Source organism: Leptosomus discolor, chromosome 7 (genome assembly GCF_034619465.1).
Source record: "Leptosomus discolor isolate bLepDis1 chromosome 7, bLepDis1.hap2, whole genome shotgun sequence".
Lineage (NCBI taxonomy): Eukaryota > Metazoa > Chordata > Aves > Leptosomiformes > Leptosomidae > Leptosomus > Leptosomus discolor.
Window position 1 is genome coordinate 53,337,151 of NC_141397.1, and position 24,632 is coordinate 53,361,782.

Consider the following 24,632-nt stretch of genomic DNA (forward strand, 5'->3'; position numbering starts at 1 on the left):
GAATGACTTGCACAATGTTACCCAGATTACATCTAAATCACAGGGCAGGAGCAGCTCTGAGGCTGGGCTCAGAGCCAAATCCACTGCTCATCAGTTCTGCTCCCCAGCAGGGCATCTCCAGGCAGCGTGGCTTCTCTCCCCAGGAAGAAAGCGTAGTGCACCCCAGGGCAGACAACAGTGGTGGAGGAGAGTCCCAAGGCAGTATGGGCATCACAGCTAATGGGGAAAACAACAGAGCCAGAAAATTTAGACCAAGTCCCATCTCATTCATTCAGGAAAGATAGGCCAGCCTTTGCTTTCCTACATTTCCTCTAGTGCATTTTTCAGTAAAGCTGAATTTAGATAAATTTCAGCAGATCACATGTAACAGCAGCTCACAAAACACTCCTTTTTTATCAGAGAAGTAACATTTTCTCTCCTCAAAAAAAAAAAAAGGAAAAAGAAAAAAACAAGGCAGAAGTAGCACTCTCCTCCTGTGGGTCCACTGAGTTTTGCTCCAATGTTTAAGTGTGATCTTTAACAACTGGAAACAATAAAGTTTGTATCAATCAAATAGACTCAGGTCTATTTGCAAGAGGATCTAAGCTCTTATTTGGGTAGCTATCCTACTGTGTTTACAATAACAAATCTGACACACCTGCACCTAGCAAAACCTCATGAAAAGATTTCCATTGCATAATAAAGTTCATGCTCTTTCTATTCAGAAGCCATCCCTACTCAGGACACTTCTTTTTTAAACAAGGTAGGAATTTCTTCATAGCTCATGGTCTGCCAAGCACTGGAGCTGAACCCTCAGCATACAGAGCATCACCAGTGCAACACACACAAAATTATGCTTGCTTCAGCACACCACTGAATTGCTGCTTGTTCTGTATCAAGTTGGCAGGGAAATACCATCCATGACAACTGTGGTATACCAGCTGACATAAGGAAAGGAATGATCCTGTCCAAGGGCGGTCTTTGTCTGCAAGGTGAGCAATACTTCTTGCACCAGCCTACCTGAAAACCTTTACCCAAAAGTAATTCATTAAATAGCCACTCAAATATTTTTTGCACAACCTCTTTGTAGGGTTGAAATATTTTCTAGAAGGGCTCCGTTGATGCAGTTTAAGTTATACAGCTCAATGGTATGGGGGACACTGGCAATTTTTTAGGAAACTCTTCTTGCCCCAGAGCAGGCTGCCTCCCTTCTGGCCCAGCGTGGCATGACCTTTGGCAAGGTAAGGAGGTGACTCTGCTGATGCCTCCTTTGAGCTCTGCCAGGCTGCTTTGCATGCTTAGCACTTGTGAAATCCAGGAGAGCTCAGCAGCTTTTATAAGCCAGCCTGGAGGCAAGTCCCCATGCTGAACACTACAAAAAACCCAAAACACCAAAAAAAAAACCAACCCAAACACCACCAAAAAAAACCCCCAAACCACCACAAAAAAAAAACCCACTGCAAAAAACTACTAGTTCAGAAATTTTGGCACTTCTGGTGCTTTGGTTTCCCTTCTCTAAAATGGCGGCTACAATCTTGATTTGCCTACCAGGCAAAGGTATTTGCTGATGAGGGAAGTAGTGTTTGTGCAGCACTTTGAAGATTTAAAGTACTACATTAATCCTACATGTTGTTCTTAGTACAAGCCAATTTTTACCTAAGAGGAGGAATAGAAAAAGAAAAGGTGATTTAAATAGTGACCCTCCCCTACTTCAAGATGTTCACTCATCTCCCAACATCAGCTATTCTTATCTGTAAATGTTTTTTTAACCCTTCCTTCTCATAGTTCTCAGAAACCACAAGTCTCATTCAGCTTTTATTTGAAAAATGGCTTCTTTCCAGGTGGTGGCTGTTTCTTGTAAAGTTAATTCCTTTGGTAATATTGCTGGAGGCACATTGGTATGTTTGGTGTGTGTGTATATACATATATATTTTCCCCCTTTTCACACGGTGTTGTTTTTATATATGTGTAGTGAAAGATACCTAATCCAGGATTATGGTTCTCTTTATTCCTTTCTCATGAAAGTAGGTGGGGCTTTTTTGTGCAAGTTGCACTGATGAAAATTATGTTTAATTAACACTTTTTCCTCTTCACATAGACAAAAAAAAATTCTCATTAGGAATCAAAACCCAAAAGTTTCGTGCACTTAATCCTTTCCCTCTGATTTTTGTTTCAAAAATAACTAAAACCTTAAAACAAATTTTCTGAAGAGGAAAAAGAAAATAAGAAGTGCTATGTCAGTACAACTAGAAATTGCTCGTGCAAAACAGCAGAGGGATCTTCTGTTCCTGTGGAGGACGCAACCCCTCCCCATGACTACTTTCTCCATCCTCCTATGTCTGACCCTAGCATCTCGGTGTTTTTCACTTGCAGATCCTGGGAGACCTGTAGCAATCTCTAACTGGTCTTCTGTTACACTGAGAGAGAATCAACAACAAATGTAGCAACCAAGAGGCTAAATCCTAGTTGAGAGAGGAGGACATTCACACCATCTGAAGCCTAGCTGGGCATGCTGGGTGCCCAACACCAACTGTGCTGTTTGAAGAGCAGACCACACAACATTGCAGGGCAGGAGACACAAATATTTTTCCCAGTGCTAGCAGATACTAATTCATATAATAAGTAAATAACTTCCCTTCTCATCCTTCCTGGGCATCACTAGCTGCATGGGTTACAGACTGCTTCTTACAGCATGCTCTTACATCACAGCACAACTCTATCATTACAGAGGATGCTGGTCTAATAGAGACCATTTAGCAAAACTCCAGTTCGTCTAGGGAGGCTATATTGCCTTGGTAGGATTTACAAAACAATAAGAAATGCAAAAAGGAAAAGAAAAAAAACAAGACAGCTCATATCGTAAGACATTTTCTGGAAACTATTACACAGATCTGTACAGCTGCTTGTAAGTAGTAACACAAGAAGATAACTGCTAATAAAAAAAATATACATGACAAAGAGATTAGGGAGAAAAAGCACAATCACATTCTAATGGGAACCTACTGCACTCAGATCTCCTTTTACTCAAGCATAAAAACCCAAACAGAAGCCAGCAGGCCCCTCCTGGCTGGTTCTCACAGGTGAACTGGTTCTTCCCAGCTTCGTTAGCTTGAAAACACCTCCCTGTCGTGAGAAAGGCACCTCCTTCAAAGACAACAAGCCCGGCTCCTCTCCTTCCAGTAAATGACCTAGGACAAGTTACATATGCCTCAACAGCCTTAGTGTTAGGCCCTGTAATAGCACATAGAGGGAAACACACTTCACAAGCTCTTCAAGCAGGAAAGTGTGATCACAACCTCCCTGTGCACAAGAATGATGGTGGCAAACAGTGCCCACCCTACCTCCCTGTCTGCTCCTTGCCAAGAGGCAGTATGCACTGGAACAGCCTCTTCAGGCAGACATGGCTACAGAGAACTTGAGGAAGCCAAATCTTAACCACTTCTCACCAGAGACAAATGCCCAAATATGGAAGCACTCTTGCTTCGCTGAGATCAGTGGGGAGCCAAGCCCTTAGCTCATACCATTGCATCAGCTCTCTCAGCCTACCGCTTGTGAATCCAAAGGCTGCAACCCCATCTCCTCCTCCGCTGCCTGCACCTTCCAAATCACTTCTCTCCCTTTACATTACAGGCATTATTTCCCTTCCTCACTCCTGCTGTAACGAGGGGAATTGTCACTAGCAAAATTAACTTCACTGAGCAACCAGCTGGGCTGAAGAGAAAGCCTACGTTTAGAGGCATGAAAGGATTAGCAGAGTGGCCAGTAGGTGACCAATTTCACGCTTGGCGAGGTCTGCAGACCTTCTGCACAAATGGGTCTCTTACAAGGACCCTTCTCAACTGCCCTGTGCAAACAGCTAAAGCCTACATCATTGCTGACTAGGAGCCTCTGAGAACAGGGAAATTCAAAATCCTGTAACAAGACCACTTCCACTCCCTTTCTCCTGACAGCTTTAAAAATAACATTAAAGGGTGGAATTGGAAAGCTCAGATTGCACTGACCAACACACCACCAAGGAATAACAAAGCTAAGATTTCACACAAACACTTAGCAGAGCCCCACATGCATGTTCATTGGGAGAGTCACCATCCTCTCAAAAAAAAGTTTTCATGTATGATGCAGACAGATGATCAGCAGCTAAGACAATACTGGATATTACCAGTGTTACTGAAACAATGCAGAGAGAATGCTGAACACATAATTAAGCACTGTTGAGTCAAGGCAGTGTGCACATCTAATTGCCATCTCATTGCTTCACTGTGCTTGTACACGGTCCTCTAATTCATGTTATAGAAACATAATTCATGTCATAGAAATTGGGAAAAAAATTCCCAATTTTACCAGGTGGTTAAGGACACAGAATATATTTAAAATTAAAATGGAATGAAGCAATCTGAAATAATAATAAGGCTGAGATAGCCCAGCCAAGGAATCTATACTCTCAACCACAGAAACCTGTTATTGCTCGTGTGGACTAATTTAAGTGCATTCCTTTCACCTTCCTTAAAATGCAGCTTTTCCAAATCCACTAACCCCAGCCAGCACAATCCATTTACTTGCTTTCATGCATGTTGCACAGACTGTTATCCAGCTTTGCCAGCAAAGAGAGTCAGAAATCTGAGCATTTTCTTACAGCTGTTGGTACAGCTGAGTTTATTGAGAACAGGAGAACTGGTGAGACTGACTGGAACACAGATTGCAGCTTTGCAGAGCTCAGTGTTTCATAACAAAGCCCTGCAAGGACCAACCCAGCTGAGCTCCAACCTACTGCAGGGCATGAGAATAAACTGCTAAACTCAGGTATTGCCAACACCTAAATTATGCAAGTCTTGCAGGGCTGGGTGTCTGTCTTCAGCATAATCAAAAATTTGCAAATAAATTTCAGTTTTCTTTTAAAAACTTAATGCTATTTCTGCTTGTTTTTCCTTAACTCTCATGATTACCAAGAAAAGCTTTAAAAGATTTAGCAGATGCACCCTAAAGGCTCAAAAACCTGGGGGAGAATAAGAAGAACCTGTTTGTCTTTTTAAGAGAGTCTCATGACTTATAAGGTGGTATCTTGCTTATGGGGATGGGCGGATCCGATTAATTTTTTGATAGCTAGCATTTGGCAGTAATGTTAACTTTTACTTACCTTGACATACAATTTTAATTTTTACTTTCCTACTGCAATCATGTTGTTCCCCATGTAACAGGTTCTGCTAGTGACAGGTGATTGCTAAATCTTTTTTTTAGGGGGAAAAGCCAGTGCAGTTGTTTGTTTATTTATTTGCGCTCAGAGTGGGTGGGGGAGATCGGCACACAACTTACTTCCACAAAGAAAAAAAAAAAATCTGAGGTGGCACACTTTTGAAATGCCTTATTTTCTTCTGCTGCAGAAACAGGAGGAGATATTGCAAGGCATGGAAATATGGGAATTCTTGCAGAGGAAATATCCCACAATAAGTAAGACATAGCTCTGCATAAAGTCTTACTTCACCCAATTCATAGGGCTTGCCGCTCAACCTCAACAACCTACTTTCTATCCCAGAGTTACAAATGATAACTTCTTGTTCCTTTGCAGTGTGGTTTTCCAGAAGTTTTTATTATACTACGAGTATGCATGTGAAAAACTTTGTTCAATTTAGATTGTTAAGGCTTTTGGCTTTTAACACTTCAGTAGAGTTTTAATTGTTAAAGATTTTCCTTCTGAAAAGACTGATCAACCTGCTTATATTCTTACTTGTGTTCTCAGGTCATTAATAAAAAAAAAATAATCAAGGATGCTTATAAAGTCCTCTGCAATCCAATCTCAATTTGTCATCATTAATTAGTTCAGCATCGCATACAAATGAAGACCTAACCTGATTAGACAGCGTGTTTTACTGGAATTCCTACTTAAGGTCATGAAAGACTTCAGAGAGAAAGTTTGTAATATTTTCAAAGTGAACTGCTCATACATATGAAATCACCCTCTCACCTAGCAGCAGCTAATTTTTCTCTCTGCAATTTTTGGCCAGGTTTCCCCCCCCTCCCCAATTAGGAACCCATCACAAACCCAATCAGAGAAGCAATCCTGATGTTAGACTCACCTCCCTCCCAGCCTATCCTATACAAATACCGCTGATTTGACAAAGGGTGTTCACTGTCTGAGGACAATAAACCTGCCCCATAGAAAGAGTCTGCAGAACTTGGAGGGGAAAAAAAAAAAAAAAAAAAGATTTTAAGAAAAAATATGATCCTGTGATTCCAGAGCTGTCTTCAGAGACAGAATGTTTAGGTACACACCAAGTACCCTTTCTCCTTTCCCCCACCTCCAAAAGAAGTAACCTTGGGATCTACATGTGACTCCAGATTATTGCCTCCAAAGGACACAGAATACAAGCTAAATGCAGAAAGTGACTGAGGAATCTGAAGCACCTTCACAGGTCTCTAATCCTCCCATGAAAACAGCTCTTGCTTTTTAAAGAAATAACTCAGTCCTCTTACCATGCCCACAACCTTCGCTCCCATGACCTAATCTGACATGACTCAGCCCAGAAGCTCAGAGGAGCTCCGGTGAAGCGTGTTGTCAGCCAGGACAGCAGATCCCCTGCCAGTCACCACTGAGCCTTCCCAGCAGGGCAAGGTGGGTCAGCCTGGCTCATCCTCTCCCAAACACGGGAAAGCGCAATATAATGGATTTCCTTACTTAATACTGTTACCCTGGGGAACAGCAAGAGGGGAAAAAATGAACTAAGAAACAAGGCTTTCAAGTTTTGTACTCTTAATAAGGGTGGGGCCATCAAGTAATTAAACTTTTAATAGGTCACTGCAGTGGAAGAAACTCTTCCAGTTAGGTAAGTTCCTAATCCATCATTAAAAAAAGACGACAGGCATTAATCAAAGCATATGAAGTCACATGGCGAGGGGATGAGCAACTCCGAGAACTTGCTTGTGCTGAGAGGATGGGGCAATCACTCCTCCTTTCATCAACATTTCACACGTTTCCACATTTCTCAGGATGGCAGCAGGAAAGAGAGCCTTCACGTCCTTCCCCACCCACCCCACTGATAAAGCTGTCGAACACATATTACCAACAGCTCAAGAGCTCATGTGAAATGAGTTGGTGGATTAATTAGCAGAAGGGCAGAGCTCTGAAGATGGAAAGATGCTCTATGAGAAAGGCGTATTGATTGAAGGTCCCCAGCCACCACCACAAGACTGTCATCATCCACTGTGAACATACAGCACACTGCCAGCTCCTGCATGAGCAGCTGAATCTAGGTCACTTGGCTTGGTACAGGGACATCTGGACCATGCTTAGTCCTCTCTGATCAGAGCACTGTTCGGGAGCCCATTCCTTTAGTAAAATACATGGACTTATACCTAGACAGACCTCAACTGGTACAGGGGGCACACTTTCATCTGTTGGTAGCACGATCCACATCAGGGCAAAAGAAAAGGAGAGGAGGCTAAATGTGCCTTTCCCCGAGGCTGCACAAGTTTGGTGACTGTAGTCACCAAAGAGTAATTCTATTTATTTTTTTAAAACGTGTAATCTGATCTTTGACTACTACCCAGATCCACATTAAACTCAGCCCCCACTTCTACCCCAGAAAGCCACTGTCACTACAGTGAAACATCTCAAGTGCTTGCTTTAAGCTCACGAGCAGCTCACTCATCTTCAGCTCTGCTGGAGCAGCCTATTACATACGTTCGAACCTCATTTCAAAAGACCACTTTTTGTAGTTGAAAGAACAGCATCAAACGCTCTCATTCCCCTGCAGCTGCGTTAGATAATTCTTTGTACCATACGTATCAAAAGAGAATGTCTTTTCACATCTCCTTCAAAGGACCCTCTCCAGAATACCCTGCAAAAATCCAAGGGCAATATTTTCTTGCTCTAAGAAACAGAAAGCAGAGCTGACCGATAATTTCCTTACCTAAAGGGAAGTGAAAATAAATAATGCATGTAGTGTAAGGGGAGAAACCTGGACATGAAAACAAGTGTGAGAACTACAGCAGGGCATCACTCCCAATGTAGATAAGGAAAAGGTGCAATTTCAACCTCACTTAAAAATCTTTCACCCTTTTATGCATAAACAAATTAGAAATTTGGTCATGAGCAGACCTATCGCATTTTAATCCCATTTAACATAATTATCTGAACAAAGTTACCGTTACCAGTTTTAGACAAATTATACTGGAAAAGACTTTTAAAATACAAAGGATGCAAACTTACAGCAATTCATTGTTACATGGCATCTTTATCCAGAATGGAGCACATGGGCTCTGCTGCTTTGCTGGCAGCAGTGGCTGGGATTGAGTTTTTTAGTTGCAATTCCATCTAAATTTTGTTTAAATTTGAGATCGAAGTAGTTCCTTAGATTAAAAGACCCACACTATTTAAATGCTTTTAGCTTTTTTGTAGAGTGTATCTTTTTTTGCTTTAGGGGGAAAAAAAAAAAAAATCAAATACCTGCTTTTATTCAGGTAGCATGGGGTAGGATATTATCCACCGCACCTACTTGAAGTGCCTGAAGATGAGGAAGGCAAATATTGAACAACTTTAAGACAGCAATATTCTTCACTGCAAATATCTCCACTCTGGAGACCTAAACCACAACAGGATGCACAGCCCTGGCTCTGCCATGTCTTGAGGTACAAAGCTTCTAGAGCTTGAACAATCAAGCTGGCTCCACCAAATATCAAGAACTGGGCTTCAAGTTTCAAGCTCCATACATTTTTTTTTTTTTTTTTAACAAGGAAGGTACTATTCTGACAGCAAGAGCAAAGCATTAAGTTAAAAAAATAAAAAAATATATATACACACACAAATAACCCAAATACCACAGGGCTGACCTGAGCTGGTGACACTGGGTTTCCCACACCAGCTGCAAGATGGGAAGGACATGGAGAAAGAGAAAGCCCCACAGTCTGTGAGTCAGAACAAGGAATACCACCGCTGTCCTGCTGGCACAGCCCCATGTGCCAAACCTCACACAAACCCATGGACGTTGAATAAAGCCAAGGGAAGCACTGAAGCCATGCTTATGCCCACCTCATGTTTCACTCCAGCATACCTGCTAGACCCAAATGACCCAAATGGAGAGCCACCATTTCATCACACGTGGTCTTTAGGCAACTGTCTTTTTGCAAGGCCTTTTATTCACCTGGGATTTAGTGATATTAGTAAGGGTTAAATTCCCACCACACCCTCCCAGAGCGGCCAAGATAATCTCCCCCTTCTGTGTGACATGTCACGCGCTGAAGGCAACATGGATCGCTCCGTTCTTGCACAAGCATGGATATGTATCATATGATTAATGTCACTACTGGCATTGGGACTGAAGCCAGCAAAGGAGCAAAGTGATGCTACATCCTTACCGTCCACGTTGCTGACTTTGCTGTGCTGGACTGTTGAAATGATACATCAAAGCTGTGAGGTCCTGGGTAGTCTGTGTTGGAAGGGATGGCTGGGGAGGGTGAGAGGGCATCAAAAGTTGAGCTGGGCTGGGCATAAGGCGAGGGGGCCGTGACGCTGTTCTGCGCATGCTCCGTGTTGTAGGGGCTGGTGGAGGAAGAGCCATTCTGGATCTGCTGGTCCATGCTGTTCAGGAGCCCCAGGTTCGTGTACTGCGGCTAGAGGCAAAGAGATGCACAGGAGTGTTATAGAAGCAACATTAGCACAGGCTGACTAGCCACAGCATAGCCTTTCACGATGGAGGATGCACAGAATAATCTCAGCATCACCATACATGTGTCACGCCAGGTGGAAGGAGATTTGCAAAGGATACACTCCCCTTTACACTGGTAACTGAAACAGAAAGAAGTAAAGCTTCTCACATTCACACAGTGGATCAACAGCTGAGCTGGGAAAACAGTTTGCCCGTAATAAGGAGATGATTTGCAAGGCAGCAAGCCATCACAAGAAGACAGGATCCCTACGTCTAGCAATACCCAGACTGAGACCTCTTTGGAGGGACTGGTATAATCTGATAAAAATCACTAGGTTCCTTATGGTGCAACTGGCTCTAACATGTACAGGGCTACATTGCCTCCAAAGGTCTTGCACTGTACACAAGGACTGCTTCTCTTCTTGTGGATCTGATTCTGCTATGCACGGTGACATTTAGGGCCTCTAACTCAGGTAGCAACTGCACTGAAGTGTGATTCACTGGAGAAAATGTTCACAGCACTTAACCAGATTGCACCATGCACTCAATTCCCGGTGACCGGTCACAGACAGTAGTAGAAAGTAATTAAAGGTCTCATCAAGTAGCATAGAAGCTCACAGCATGGAAGGCTTCCCCACATACTTAAAAAGCAGTTGCACAGTGTGTAGCACTTAAATGAGCAGACGTGGTTGTGCCCCAAAAGTAGCCTCCAGGTACAAACAACATATGAAACAACTGAAGACATCAAAAATGAAGGCTAGAGAATGGAGTATAGAAAGGCAAAGGTTAGATTAGGGAGAGGTTAGCAGAAAAATCACATGCCTAATGCCCTAAATTCTATGTAACCCTGGTCCCCCACCTCAAAGAAATGAGAGTGGAACAAAGTTCAGAGAAACGTGACAAGAATGAGCAAACTCTTTCAATGCCCTCCTGTAATACAGCAGTAGATGACAGATTTTCAGCCTGGAAAGAAGACAATGAGGAGAGAGGTGGAAATCAGTATGACAGAAGTGGATAAATTCCTAAATGATATGGGAAAAGCAAGTAGGAAATTCATTTTCATGCTCTCTTAATAGAGGGGCACAAGAAAACATCTTGAGCACAACTCTGGTTTAAACACACACAGAGCGGTTCTTCACAAAACCCACAAATAAACATGGATTTTCTGCCACAAAATGCTGCAGATACTAAAAGCCTACATATGTTCAAAAAGGCATTAGACAAGTTCTGCTGGAGAAAAATCCATCAAGGCAAGTGTATCTGATTTTAAAATTCCGAACCACAAATGGTGGAAGCTGTGAAAGAACTCTGGGGAAAGACAGTTACACAACTACCCCACTCTTTTAATCCTCCAGAGGTCCTGGCATCGGCCATGGAGACAGGGCAGCAAGGTTCAGGCAGGTACACATCTTTGTGTGTGCCCAAAGGGCATTGTTTCTGCCCAGCTTAGGGAGTACAGCATCCAAAACGTTTGTGGTACCCATGGCCAAGAGCTCTGGGATCAACCAGGAACATGCGGCAATAAATGCACCTGGTTCTGCTGTTAGCTGCTGATGCAGCAGAAGGGATTTCCCCTTGTCTAAGGGTCCAGACACCTCTTGTCCCTCCACGTCCTACAGCTTCAATCCCACCCAGAGCTATCAAGCTCAGTATTTCAGTCAGTCTGCTCCCAACTTTCCTCCTCTTTCCAACAGTTGCTCCTTTTCCAGAGACAACTTGGTGTTATCAGCCAAGAAGAAAAAATTCCCTGACTCAGATCACCAATCTCAGGACCCTGACCAAAAAGCTTTCCCAATACTGGGAATCCCACCAGCTTTGAGCAGCACATCATGACTCCTCCAAGGACCTGAAGGGAACCACACAAGCTATCTGCTGAGCTCCCCAGGGACTTCAGACAAGCCATTTAACACCCAGCTTTGACAGTCGTTTCAACCATGGAGGAAAACAGGCTGCTTCCTTTGCAAGGCTGAAGTGCCCTCCCTACACCCAAATGCTTTATGCTCTCAGCTGTCCTTCCAGAAGAGGAGGAAGTAGAGAAATTTAAACCACCAATTAGCGCTCTCTTCCTTCAGTTTCCGTCTGTTTCATTGGAAGGTGCTGATATTTTATGGAGTTTTAATTAAAAACTTGAGGTGAGGCTGGTGCTCTGGGGTCTTCAGTGAAGGACATGGGACCTTCTGGAGATGGATCAGGTTGCTACTATGACCTGTGCTGGGAAGGAGAAGGTCTGATGGGGAATGGCACAAGGGACTTCATTTTGAGAGTTGGGATGGTCTGCAGAGAGAAGGGAAAGCTGGTTTCCTCACTCGCTCTGTCAGTGATGTGCTGTGTCCTTGGGCAAGCCACCTCGCCTCCCCCTCCACCCTCAGTCTACTTCAGGCAGCAAGGTCTGCAGGGCAAGGATTACTCCTCACTATGTATGAAGTGCTCCACTTAATGGGACTCTGTTTTGTCTGAGGCCTTCAGGCATGAGAGTAATAAAAGCAATTACATATTGAGTCCTAATCCTTGGTGAACCAGTGACTCTCTGTGCTGCCTCAGGTTAGTCATTTGCCCTCCCTGCCTCAGTTTCCTCACCTATAGCAGTGGGGATGTTATAGATGTCCAGCATCCCTGTTAGATGGGCAAGCAAGTATCCGCAACTAGACTCAAAGCACACTAGACAGTTGACACAAGAGAAAGTGATCCAGACTGGTGGTTCTTCTCCAAAAGGAGATCACAGCTTTGGCAATGCATATGACAGTTACGTCTCATCTCCTGCGGGCTATTCAGGCAACCAAGACCTATTTAACGGACTTTTGATACATGTTTTCCCTTGAGGCTGATTCTATATGGGAAGAGCCAGAATGCTGATGTAATGCACAAGGAACAGTCTTTTGCCTGTTTAATAATTCTGTATTTAATCAAAAACCAAATCCCTGCCCTCTTGCTCCAGAATACCCTATTAAAACCTGAAGACTTCTCAAAAATATAGAAGTATCACTCAGTTGATTCATCTCTCATGGAGATTAGCATCAGACACACTCCCTAACCAGCAAATGTTGAAAAGACGTCTGTGATGAAAACAATCTCCTAAACCAGTTCAGACATACAGACAGCAAAACAATAGTGTTTCAGCTTTCACTTAAAAACTATACCCTCTAATCCCCGGCTATTTAAGATGATGGAGAAAGATGGCCAAACAGGCAGTTGACATTAACAAGGCAACACGGTCTAGAAACGCTGAAGGTACTGCCTGGAAGTCAATTTGGAAAAAAAAAAAAAAAAAAAAAAAAAAAAAAAAAAAAAAAAAAGAAATACAAGTGCCCCATTAAAATTTAAGATATCCTTAAGAGAATCGAAGATCCCTAGCATTCCTTTCAGTCCAGAAACCATCTGTCTAAGTGTTACCAGCAGAGCAGCCATTCCACCACATTTATACACTGACATGCCACAGCCAAATGCCATGTCCCCATTTGCTCTTTAAATAACTATTAATCTCCTTGCACTTATCCTCATGCTGACACAAGCAGCTGTTGGGCTCCCCTTCTACCTCTCCAAGTCTCACCAGCCTTTCACCTTCCCTGGCCCCTTGCTCTCCTCCCCAGGCAGGTGCTCCATTCCCGGTGACAAAGCCACCCTTCGGGTTTGCATTTGCGCACACATGAGCACTAAACCTCATCTCGAAGCTATGCCTCAAGGCAGACGGAGAGTTGTTTGCGCTCAAGGGGTCAACATCTGAATTGCTTGCAAGACTTTAGTAGGAATCAGATAAGGGTTTGGGAGGCACACGCCTTCTGACAACACAACAATTGGAGGGGCAGCAGGCCCGGGGAAGGCGCACGCAGGAATTCAGCCGCCGCCACAATAAAACCCCTTGGCCCCAGCCACGCTGCAGATGGCGAGAACAAAGAGAGCAAGGGGCTCCGGGCAGGTCTGCAAGGCATCGCCCTCAGGAGAGGTCTGCAGGGAGTGTGTTTGCACACACAGAGCCTCCTTTCACCATTTACAGAAAGAAACACAACAGCATTTAATTCAGAAATTAATTCTTGCCAGGATTGTAGCCTAGAATTTAGCGCACGGTCACATTTTGCTGAAAGGTTGTTTTAAACAACTGCAGGATACAGTCCCACCACCAGTTTCTGGCAGAAGCAGAATGCTATTTAGTGGAAAAAAGAGAAATGCATGCAAAGCTGAAATAATGGATTATCTAATTTTCAGTGCCTTTGTTCTCTGTTTTGTTCCCTACATCAAATTTCTGAAACTATTGGTATCTCTGAGGCATTACAAAAACCTTCAGGCGAATTTAACTGCAAATAATGAGAGTTACAATTAGAACTTAGACTATGTATTTTGGAACATTGTTTCAATAATGTGTCTTGAACTATCAGATTCGCTTCCTGCATCCCATCAGCTTCACTTTCAGGTTTTCATGCTAACTCATGCTTCTAGATTAGGGAGCCATGGTTTCACTGAAGAGGCTGCTGAATTAAAAAACAGACTGACAACTGAAGAATTGTTTAATCACGGCTCTGCTGCCACGAGGACAGATCTCCCTTACGAACGCCGCAGACAAGGTAATGTAGAAAGCCTCCTGGCCCCTGCAGCTCCAGGGCACTTGCCACAAGAGGGCAATGCAAATGCTCCACCACACACAGCAGAACTGATGTGCCAGGGAAGATTCCCCAACCCACCCAAACTAGAGCCCTTCTCACCCTGCCCTGCAGCAAGAACCCAGCCCTGGCTCTTGGGCCAAACCCACTTTTAAGCCCATCGTGTTATTGATAATGTTATGAGATAGATTTGTGAAGAGGGACCCGGTATGAAGGCATGAGGTAGCTAACGCAAGAAAAGTTCTCAAGGGGACTTCCACGTCAAAAATCCCCTAAAATACACAACTATTAACAACCCAGTTACCAACCTTTCAGAGAAAGTTTTGAGAGTTTCTCTACTGGAGAAAATAAAGAAGTTATCATCTTCAGGTGTAGAACACTTAGATGCCTCAACCCCTATCAAAACCCCTCTCTGTATCTCCAAAAGAACATGCATCTATGTTCTGCACATGTACTGATAAAATTTTAGTTTTCACAGCTGGATCTATGCAGCTTAAAAGCATTGTCCAGCTACTCAAAAAGCCTTGCAAACCACTACCACTGCTGCTTATTCTCCAAAGATATGAAACGATGAAACTAATATTAAACTACCATGGTTGTTAGCAAGAAGATTTTGAAAGGCACTTTGCTAATTCTGTGCTTTGTCCTTGACTGCGCCACAACGGATGCACCACAGCTAACAGTTGCAGGACTGGTAGGAAGTAGCTTATTTAGTAGCAATATTTTGGTGCTGGACCAGGCAAAGGTTCAGATTCCCGATGGAGAACAGCTCTCAAGAGCAGCAGGATAAATGTTTTCCAGAGTGCTTGATGCCTATCCAGATCTGAAGACAGACACCTCAAATGTATCAAGAAAGGTTTAGACCAACGTAGTTTTTCAAGCCTTCCTAGCAAAGGATTTTAGTAGGTGGAAATAAAGCACTTAAGCTCAAAAGTTCTTCTATCGTAATTATTAATCAAGATATTGCTGACTGCAAGACTGCACAGCTCAGAAGACAGCTGATACAATACCCAATGCAGGCACGCTGCTTGTGCCATTACAAAGAGGTGCAAGAAATAAAGGACTCCACCCATACCCCTCAGCTAAGATCAGGGCTGGAGCCGAAAGAGGTACCTAACTCACTCATCGCAATGAAAGGTGTGATTTGGTTTGCATCTCTAGCCTCTTTTCTCATCCAAAAAAAAAAAAAAAAAAAAGAGACTGAAAAACTTTATGCATCACACTTTCCACTTGACTCATGTACATCTGGACTGCACTCCTTTCGGGAGGAACAAGCTCCGTTTGGACATCCCTGTGGTCCCTTCCAAGCCATGAGGGGAAGACGTGTACAGTCATTTCAACAGCACCTCAGGCCCAGACCCCCCCAGAGAGCCAGGGTGCCGACAGCATGTTTTACAGATTCTGCAATTCCCCCCAGCTCCATTTCCAAAATAGAAACAAATCCTGTGCGTCTGTTTTGAAGAAGTTTTTCCCCAGAGCTACTATGCAGCTAAATACCTCAAGCACTCAGAAGCCCACAGATAAAGTGATAATGTGCACCATATACTCAATGTGAAGAGCGAGGGAGCAAATAACTTTGGTTGAACCAAAGTTATCAACAATTACCAAGATAGACCTTAGGAGCTATAGTACCTGGGAACCTAATTACCACGTGTCCTGGCTTTTAGCACCATAACAAATCAATCTGATTTCAGTAATCTTGCAGTTAAGGCATTGCTTTTTCCAGGAAAAGAAGAGAATATTTCACACCCTAGTAGCATGACAGGTTCTCAGCATGGTGGAGTGCATTGGCCTAGAAGAGGCCCTGGAGTCAGTAACTCTTGTTTTGGCTATTAGACCTGCTGCAGCATAACCAAACCTTTAACATCTCCTCAGATCAATCCCACCTGTAACCTGGGAGCACAAATATTTCTGCATACTGTCTCCTGCATTATTTGGAAGGGGATCTATTTGATACCTACAGGGCTATGCAATAAGCACAACCACAGTAAGGCCTCCTGTAAAGAAAAAAAAAAAAAAAAAAAGCGTGTGTGTCTGTCTGTCTGTCTGTCTCCCCCCACAATTGTCCTGCACGGGTAGTTCATGATAAGTAGTAAGATAACCCCAGCAGGTTGCCTGGACAGCTTCCAACACCACCTAAACACATAAAGCACAACCTAAAGAAAAGAAAACAGAGTCCTTCATTTCACCCATCTGGGGAGAAGATGTGTGTGTCTGTGTGTGGACTGAAAGAAAAACAACATCCCCCTGCCCACCCCACCATCCCCCCCCCCCCCCGCTCCCCCATACCCCACCCCAGCGTTAAGTGACCAACTGAAATCATGCCACCATGTTTAAAGTTCAGATACGCAAGCTTAAAAAATTGCCTGCTCTACCTACTCATACAGCATCTCTTCCCTTCCAGTAGTCATCAATCAGCCCTTTGGCCATGGCCAGCTTGGTAGACTACATATGCTAAACAGGAGAAATCAGTGCACATCAGTAATTTACAAATACACACCATCACACTTGAAAAATGCTATAGTTTGTATACTGGGGGGAAGGAGGAAAGTCTGAGTGATTTTCACTGGGATTAGTTATTCCAGTCTGTGTGTCACGCCACATCTACACTCTTTATAAAAGCAGCACAGTTTTAAGAGGCATACACAGTAAGGCGCAGCCCACATGTTCCCACTGAGACACAGTTCTGTTGAACTCAGCAGAACTTCTTGTTCAAGTTAAAGTCCCATATGCAGGTATTTGTGAGCTTTGAGAATAAGACAAATTAATGAAAAGCAATGTGAGGCAAGTTTCCTGTTCACCCATAAATGCTGCAAGCTTTGGAGTTGTCTTTTTCCCCCCAGCTGTAATTGTTTTGCTTTTTAGCTAAACTTTGAGTTTTGCCCCTTGGTTAATTCATTTAACTCAGCAAGAAGTATTTTTCAGCCAGAAGCAGGGTGCCTTTTAAAACAAGCACAGCCCAAAGCAGGAATGCCTGTAATTCCTAACTCCTACCACCTGCCACAGGTTCATGTAAAAGAGTTTGTCTAATTCAGGGATTATCAGAATGACAGTGCACCCCACTTCACACAAGTATTAAGTCTGGACATCCTACACTGTGTAAGCATTTCTAAATATTTTCCAATGTGCATAAAAATAATACCACTAACTTCCCTAGAACTGTGGTTTAGGCTTTAAAAAAAAAAAAAACCCACAACCAAAAAAACCACACCAACAAAATTCTGATTTGGGCTCTTGAAAAAAGTTCTTGCATAGAAAACAACTTCATTTCTGAAAGTCAGACCATTTTATGCAGGCTTTCATTACAGTAGCCAGGCTATGCTTAGTTATTTTGAAAATTCAGACGGTTTAAAACAGAAAAAGTCCAAGATCCACCCCCCTGCAGACAGTCATTTCTTTACTCTGAGCTTGTGCATGGCAATTTGACATGTAATTGGAACACATGTAAACAAAGAGAGGGGAGATTAAAAAAAACAAATCATACCCTAGCATCTCTATGAGATGCAAGAAATAATGAGACATTGGAACTCCATGATCTTAGAGCAAATTGATTAATAACCCAAACACTCAGCTTCCTAAAACTAAAACGGAGGCCAAGTTTTCTATGTTCTCCTATTACCAGCTGGACAACTCAATGTCAACAAAGATCTGAAGAGCCTTAAAGTGCAGACCAGATGGAAAGGCACCCCCTCACACTCCCAAGAGGTGTAAACATAACTAAAGACAAAGACCTACATCAGGAAAACCAGAAAAAGGCTGCAAGATTTCAGCAAGGCTTTTTTGCCTGATTTCAGTAGCTGAGAAGAACTGTAGGATCACAGCTTGGCCAGGTGCCCAGAAATCCTATGTGCTGAGTTTGTACAGCAATATTGAAAAGTTGGATAAAAAAATAAAAATAAGTCTTTAAATACAAGAGGAACCAATTAAAATACAAAAGGGGAAGTAGGGAGGAGAAGCAGGGACTGGAGAGGAAACCCCCAGTAGCTGATTAATGCTGCCTTGCTTCTTGAACACTTTACTGGATGGTAACCATCGATGGTTATCAGTCATTTCAGACATGCAGCATTTCATTGTGTCGAGAAGGCAGCATTAGGCCGGACAGGATATCTGTGTGTCATCCACAGTGAAAGGCTGCAGACACTGTAACCACCAAAGTATGGCCATAGGGCACAAGGACAATGAATAATCAGGGTCAGAATAGCACCAGGAGTTGAAGTTAGCTCCTGAATTCATCATTATGCTCAATAAAAATCAGAATACGCCAGCTTTCAGACACCAGGGTAAAATACTTCAGTCAGAACAAGAAACTCAGATCATCTGCAAGTTAAATAAGTCAAGCAGTTAAACACACACCAAGAGAAAAAAAAAAAAGGAAAAAAAAAGCAGCCACACACATAAACCCCCACACCCATTCTTTGAAGCATCGTGCAACTACAGAATATAAGAATTCATAAGAAGAGTTATAGGAGGGCAAAGGGCAAATTAAAACAAGTTAGAGCAAGCAAAGAAAAAGGGTTACACTGCAGCACGAGAGTCTCCACAGATCAAAAGGAAGATCTACTGGATTTTCTGTCGTGTTTGGCCATTTCATCTGTCCAAAATCAGTCAAGAAATCTTCTGGATGATGTTCTCAAAACAGCAGACTGAGAATCTTTCAAGATTGAGTGGGGAGTCAAGAGGACCGGCTGCCAAATTCTGATTATGCCCCATATGCAGAGAACAAAAGGAGGCAGGGCTTTTTCTTCCAAAACTTTATTTTGTGTGCCGCTCCTGACCTGCACCAAGCTGGTGTTGCCTGCCCCAAGGGTCTGCTGGGGTTCAGTACAGCAGCACACACAAAGCTGGGAGACCACCCTAACTACCCTCCCTCTGCAGTACATGTCAGAAACACACTACACATCACTGCTGCAACCTCCTCCTAAGATATGAGCAGGAGTATTATATGGCGTTTTCCAAAGACGCCAGGGTGTTCATATACCAAACCCAAAAGCTGGTTTTTGAGAGAAGAGGGGATGTGTGTGTGTGTGTATATACAGACAACACATGCAAAGGCGGTGCTTCTTCCACAGTCACTTCACTCCATCAGCCTTACAACCATCAAGAATATCTTCCCCAACCATTTATATCAATGTTATCACATATTCTGCACACTCAGATTTTCCACAGGGCTCTCTGATATGGGCCCTCCCATGTCTAACTGCACAACCCAACCCATTTTTCAGTGTTTCCCTCCCTGTCCAATACTGCTGACTTCAGCAAACACCAAGATACATGGTGCCACGGTCACTTATACAAGACACAGCTTTGGAGATCTACATGTGAGGTACTCAGCTTAGATCCATGGTTCGATATGAAACAGCTCACATTAACAGAAAGACAGGAACATTTTCTGCTCAGACAGATCTCCCATAATTTTAGTGGTTGCTTCTTGCAATAAGCAAGTTAGCTAAGCTGCCTGCAAGGAATTTCTAGTCATTTGCCCCCACAGTTACTCTGACTGCATGTGATTTCTATAACCAAAGACAGAAAAGGGTTCTTCCAGATTTTTTGAATAACAACATACCTACTAATTTCCATCCAATACCATGTTAAACTCCCTACCCCTCCAACTTGAACATTCACAGGTCCTTTCAGACACACAGCACAGTGGACTGACAAAGGCTCATCTCAACAGCTTTCCCACCTTAATATTTAAGTAGTAGTTTCCTGTTCGCAAAATAATAGATCACATCTAGCCAGTGTATGCTCTAGTTTCCTTTTTAAGAACTTCGTGCACACTTATCTCCTGCTGAGAGAGGGTGGAGTAAATTTACTCATCTCTTTAGTTCTAGTCAGTCACCACCAGCACTCCCGAGGGAGTCAATTCTTACGTTATAGATAAAATGCAGGGTAAAATTGCAGCAGTACGAAATCACAGTAAAGGCTTGCAAAGGCTATTGAGGATCTCAGAGACGCAACTTAAACCTGATGAATCTAAATTTTACAGAGCAGTAAGTCAGAATTTTATTCTTTTCTTTGAGCAATCACCCCCAAAATATATTGTGATGCACAGACATCAAAACGTTACCTAAAAACCCCAAAACCCAAGCGAAATGATTAAATACTTTGAGTCATTTCCCATGCAGCAGAGATCCACTTGCTGACTTGACACTTTTGCTGGCAGCATACTTAAGTCCTATAAAACTACAGGCTGAAGGAGCACATCCACCTATTCCTATTGTTCTGTTCACCTCTGCTCCTCAGGCATCGCACACCTGTGCATCAGATCCCTTATGTAGCTGGACTGCAGCTCTGCAGCACATGGATTTGTGCCTCAGCAGCACAGCCAAAAAGCCCAGCGTTGCACCTCCTCCCCTCTCCCCATTCCCAGAAGTCGGCAAGATTCTTTGTATTTACTTCCTAGATGTGGATTAAAACGGAAAGATTCATATCTGCTGAGACACAATCCATCCCTTTCATTCCCAGACACTACCCCACCATAAAATATTTCCCCTTCCCTCCCTAAACTGGGCGTTTCCTCCCACTCTTTTGCCCTTGGTAAAAGCATTCATCATCTTGCCATCTTGAGGAAGTTGGACTCATCTCAAATTTCACCAGGTCCCCTTGTATACCACTTCCCAAAGTCCTTGGGGGGAAGTTTAATCCGGATCCAAGCTCTGGAATCAGTCCCAAGAGGTTGCTGGGATCAGTGCAACCAATGCATTAATTTTCAAGCATGCTCAGCCTTGCCACTTGGGTCCATTTCCAACCAGAGCGGACAACTGAGCACAAGTCCAAAAATATATCACACCTTTGGTCCATCTATTCTAGATATGAACACCCACATCCTGGTTAAAACACTGCTCCTTTAGTTGTACCATTAAGACTACAGGTGAAACAGCAGCAGCAAGGGATTTACAAAAATACAAGATATCACAGTGCTCTTGGATCAACTCCCAAATCACTCAAACCTAGTATAAATTAAAAAAAAAATACCACAAACAAACAACCAACCCCACCCCCCCCCCCCAAAAAAAAAAAAAAAAAAATCAAACAAACCTAAAAAACCCCAAAACAATCACCAAACAAAAACCCAAACACCAAAACCACACATTCCCATTTTTGCTTCCTGCTTGTGCATGGAGCTCGTAACAATGGTCAGTAATTTCAAATAAAATCATCAAGTTTAGATTAAAGTTACTGAAAACGATTGAAGTTGACTTTGGCAATGTCAAGGAACTAAAGTTTTCATGTTTCTCACGTGAGACTTCCTGAACAGTCATTTCCTACTGATTTTGCTCCTTATATTAGAATCCTTACAGAATTAAAACCCCAAGCCTCTCAAATCTCATCCTGCTCTGTTTGCTCCTTGCTCAAGGTAATTGCAAGCAGCTAAGCTAAACCTGGAAAGCCTCTCATAGGCTCTTCTTTAGAAAAGAGTTAGGACTCTGCCCCAGGAGCCAGTCTGCTTATGAGATGTAAGTTCATCCCATGTTTCACTGCACTTCCTTCTCAGTAGCTCGTAGACAAACCTGAAAACTCTCGTTTGTCCTGGCATGCTCTACTAAGGCTTTATCCCATGGCTTGCCCCTGCTGGAAAGCAGCTCTTTAATTCCTCCGACAGTTACAGCATCTTCTCCCAGCACAGCAAAGCTCTAATGGGAAGCTTCGTTTGGGAGACTAAAGACTGGAAGATTTTTGAGAAAGCATTTAATACTATAACTGAAGAAACCAAACAAAACAGGAAGTTTTTGAAGAATAGCAAGTTTATTCACTTGAAGAGACCCACCCACATGCCTAACCATGGCTGAGCTCATGTATAAAGATCATGGCCTTGGTTAGCTGTCAAGGGACTGCAAGGCCATCACGGCACTGAGACAGCAGAGAATCTGGGAAATGCATGCAAGTGAAAAAGGGTTGAACCTCAACACCCTTGGAGAAAAATTATTTTCCTCTTAATTCCACTTGATACCAAAAATCACTTGACACTAATCCAGGCCAAATGGCACAAAGAGCTTGAGCTCACTTCTCTGCTGGAAAGGATGGAGTGGAGTGATGCTGGTGGTATAAGAGAAGCTCCTCTCCTTTCTGATGTTTTATGCAACTTTGCTTTAAAGGAGTTACATTCATTTTATTGCCTACTCTGCACATTCTCAAGAAGCGTTGGAGGCAGTGCCAGAAAAATAACAGGGCTTAACAGTGTCTAGCGCAAATCCTCGGTACAAGAGCTCCTTTCTGAAGCGTTTCCAGATTTTTTTTTTTTTCCAGTGGGAACGTTTTGTAAATAGAATTTAAAATTTGCCTTGAGCCAGACAACACCCGCTTTTATTCAGCCCTTCATGATAATGAAATAAGAAATTTCTCCACTAGTTATAACCAACGTCTTCCAGAGGAAAGAAAGCGCAAAGTGCATAGTTTACACCCTCTCACAACCCACATTCACAGCTTTCCTATTGCAGATGCTGTGTCTTCCTCATGGGACTAATGAAGCTTCTGTCTCACAGAAAGAGAGCACCACTATTGGAAATAAACCCTTCCACTAGGCATAACTTGGCAGATGCAACCCAAAAGGTTGCCACCAGATGGGTTGAAACACACAAGGAAGACAATGATTCCTTCTGTTGCTTCTCTACACTCAGGGACATGGAGAAAAGAAAAGCAATTTCACTTGAATTAAAGCCATTACTTCATTATTAAGACAGACAAAGTAAAAAGAAAGAAAAACGACTCCTGAGGGAATTAGGTAATAACCTAACAGGGCTTGTGTCAGAAGAAATCAGAAAATTCAGGTGTTGGTGACATTGTGGAAGATTCAAACCATCGGACTGGTAAAAATAACCAGTCAAAACAGCAGTTCTTGTATTCCCCAAGGCATAATCCTGAACAGAAAATATATGTATAATTTCATCCCATCCCAGCTGAGGCCAACCTAGAGCAAATAAAAATGGATCATCAGCTACAACCACCAGTTCAAGATGTAAAATGTCCTCACTGCGCCACAAAGGCAGCCCTTTTCCACCTCTCACAGTGAAAACTTTTCATTTTAGGAATTACCCAGTATTAGTTTTTTGCCAAATGAAGCAAGCTAACAATTTGCCAGAAACAGTAGATCCCCTGTCCCTAATTTCACACTGCTTATTAACCCTCATTTTGAGCACAGAAAGTTGTAAAACAGAGATGCAATTTCCAATCTGATGTTTAGTGTAATTTCATTACTGTGCAGACCACAAAACGTGTGTGTTACTGAGCAGTAATGATATTTTACACACAGCCAAACTATCCCGATTTCTGCAGAAGTATTGCATGCCACACAGTGAGAAGTTAAAGCTGTGCAGACAGACAGAACGTCATCAGGTTTCATTTTTGTCTACCAAAGGACATACTCATTCATTCTTTCCACCCACATGCAGGTTACAATCACTTATTTCTGGGCTACACCCACAGCCTTAGACTGCTGAGGTCCAGTTCTTCCATCTAAAGCACGGAGAGAATTTCTCCAGGTAGCACCCACAATTCACTGCTCAACCCCTCCAGCGGGGGTCACATAGTAGAATCAAGACTGATACCACCAAAATTTTTCAGTACCCCATTATGAAACAACAGAAGATCATCCATAGCACAACAAACCTGCTCCAGTAAGTGTTCGGACCCTTGTTGAAAACACACTCAACTCTTGCCCTTCCCTGCATTTCTCCCCCAGAGTATCCTCTTTTTTCAGCTGTGAGGGAGATGGGAGCACATGGCAAGAAGCAAGTCTCAGCTTCCTGCTGCCCATCTCTCTAGACTACTGCAGTCTCTTCATTGGCAAACCCAAACAGGGCATTAGCATCCACTTAGTCTCTCCAAACAAAAGATACAGGCATATCTAACCTCAGGCTTTTCTATTTCAGGTTAAACCTTTGCAACTGGACTGCAGTTTTAAAGCCTTTCAGGGGAAAAGGTACCTGGTTATACAGGGCCTCTACATCTTTGCAGAAGGCCTTTGCAGACCAAGGATAAGACACATGCCTCACATGGATAATAAAGGTCAGTCACACTTTTACTGCACACTAGTGAAGCTGGTGCTCAAAAATAAGCTATAGCTCAATTCTCAGATTCCTTAACCTTAATGTTTGCTGAACCAATGTCCCAGATAGGTGCAAGCAACGTTCCTCTCACTGAGGAGGTTGAGTTCCCTCAGGACATCCTTCCAGGCACCCCAGAGACCCACATGTCTGCTCCTGTGAAGAGGAAGGACTCACATCCAGGGCACTACAGCTCAAACACATGCATCTGAATTGTTATTTAAAAAGCTAAGAGGGAAAAGAAAGACAAAACCAAAAATGCACCCTTCTGAACAGGCCATCGTAGCCCTCAAAGATACTTGCAGCAATCTGTTTACAATTTTTCTTAGTTTCCAGTGTGAAGGAATGCTGCCAAAAAGCCGTAAAGCAGAGCACAAGAT

The 24,632-nt window shown here is 43.0% G+C and overlaps 1 protein-coding gene across 3 annotated transcripts in view; it reads right to left on the reverse strand.

Moving 5' to 3' along the window:
- Positions 1-24,632, reverse strand: part of TP63 (tumor protein p63) — a 104,425-nt gene that overhangs the window by 40,048 nt on the left and 39,745 nt on the right. For all 3 annotated transcript variants that reach the window (XM_086468499.1, XM_086468501.1, XM_086468500.1), the window contains one exon: positions 9,328-9,582. In XM_086468499.1, the coding sequence (XP_086324625.1) occupies positions 9,328-9,582 (255 nt within the window). The remainder of the gene's footprint in view (positions 1-9,327; positions 9,583-24,632) is intronic.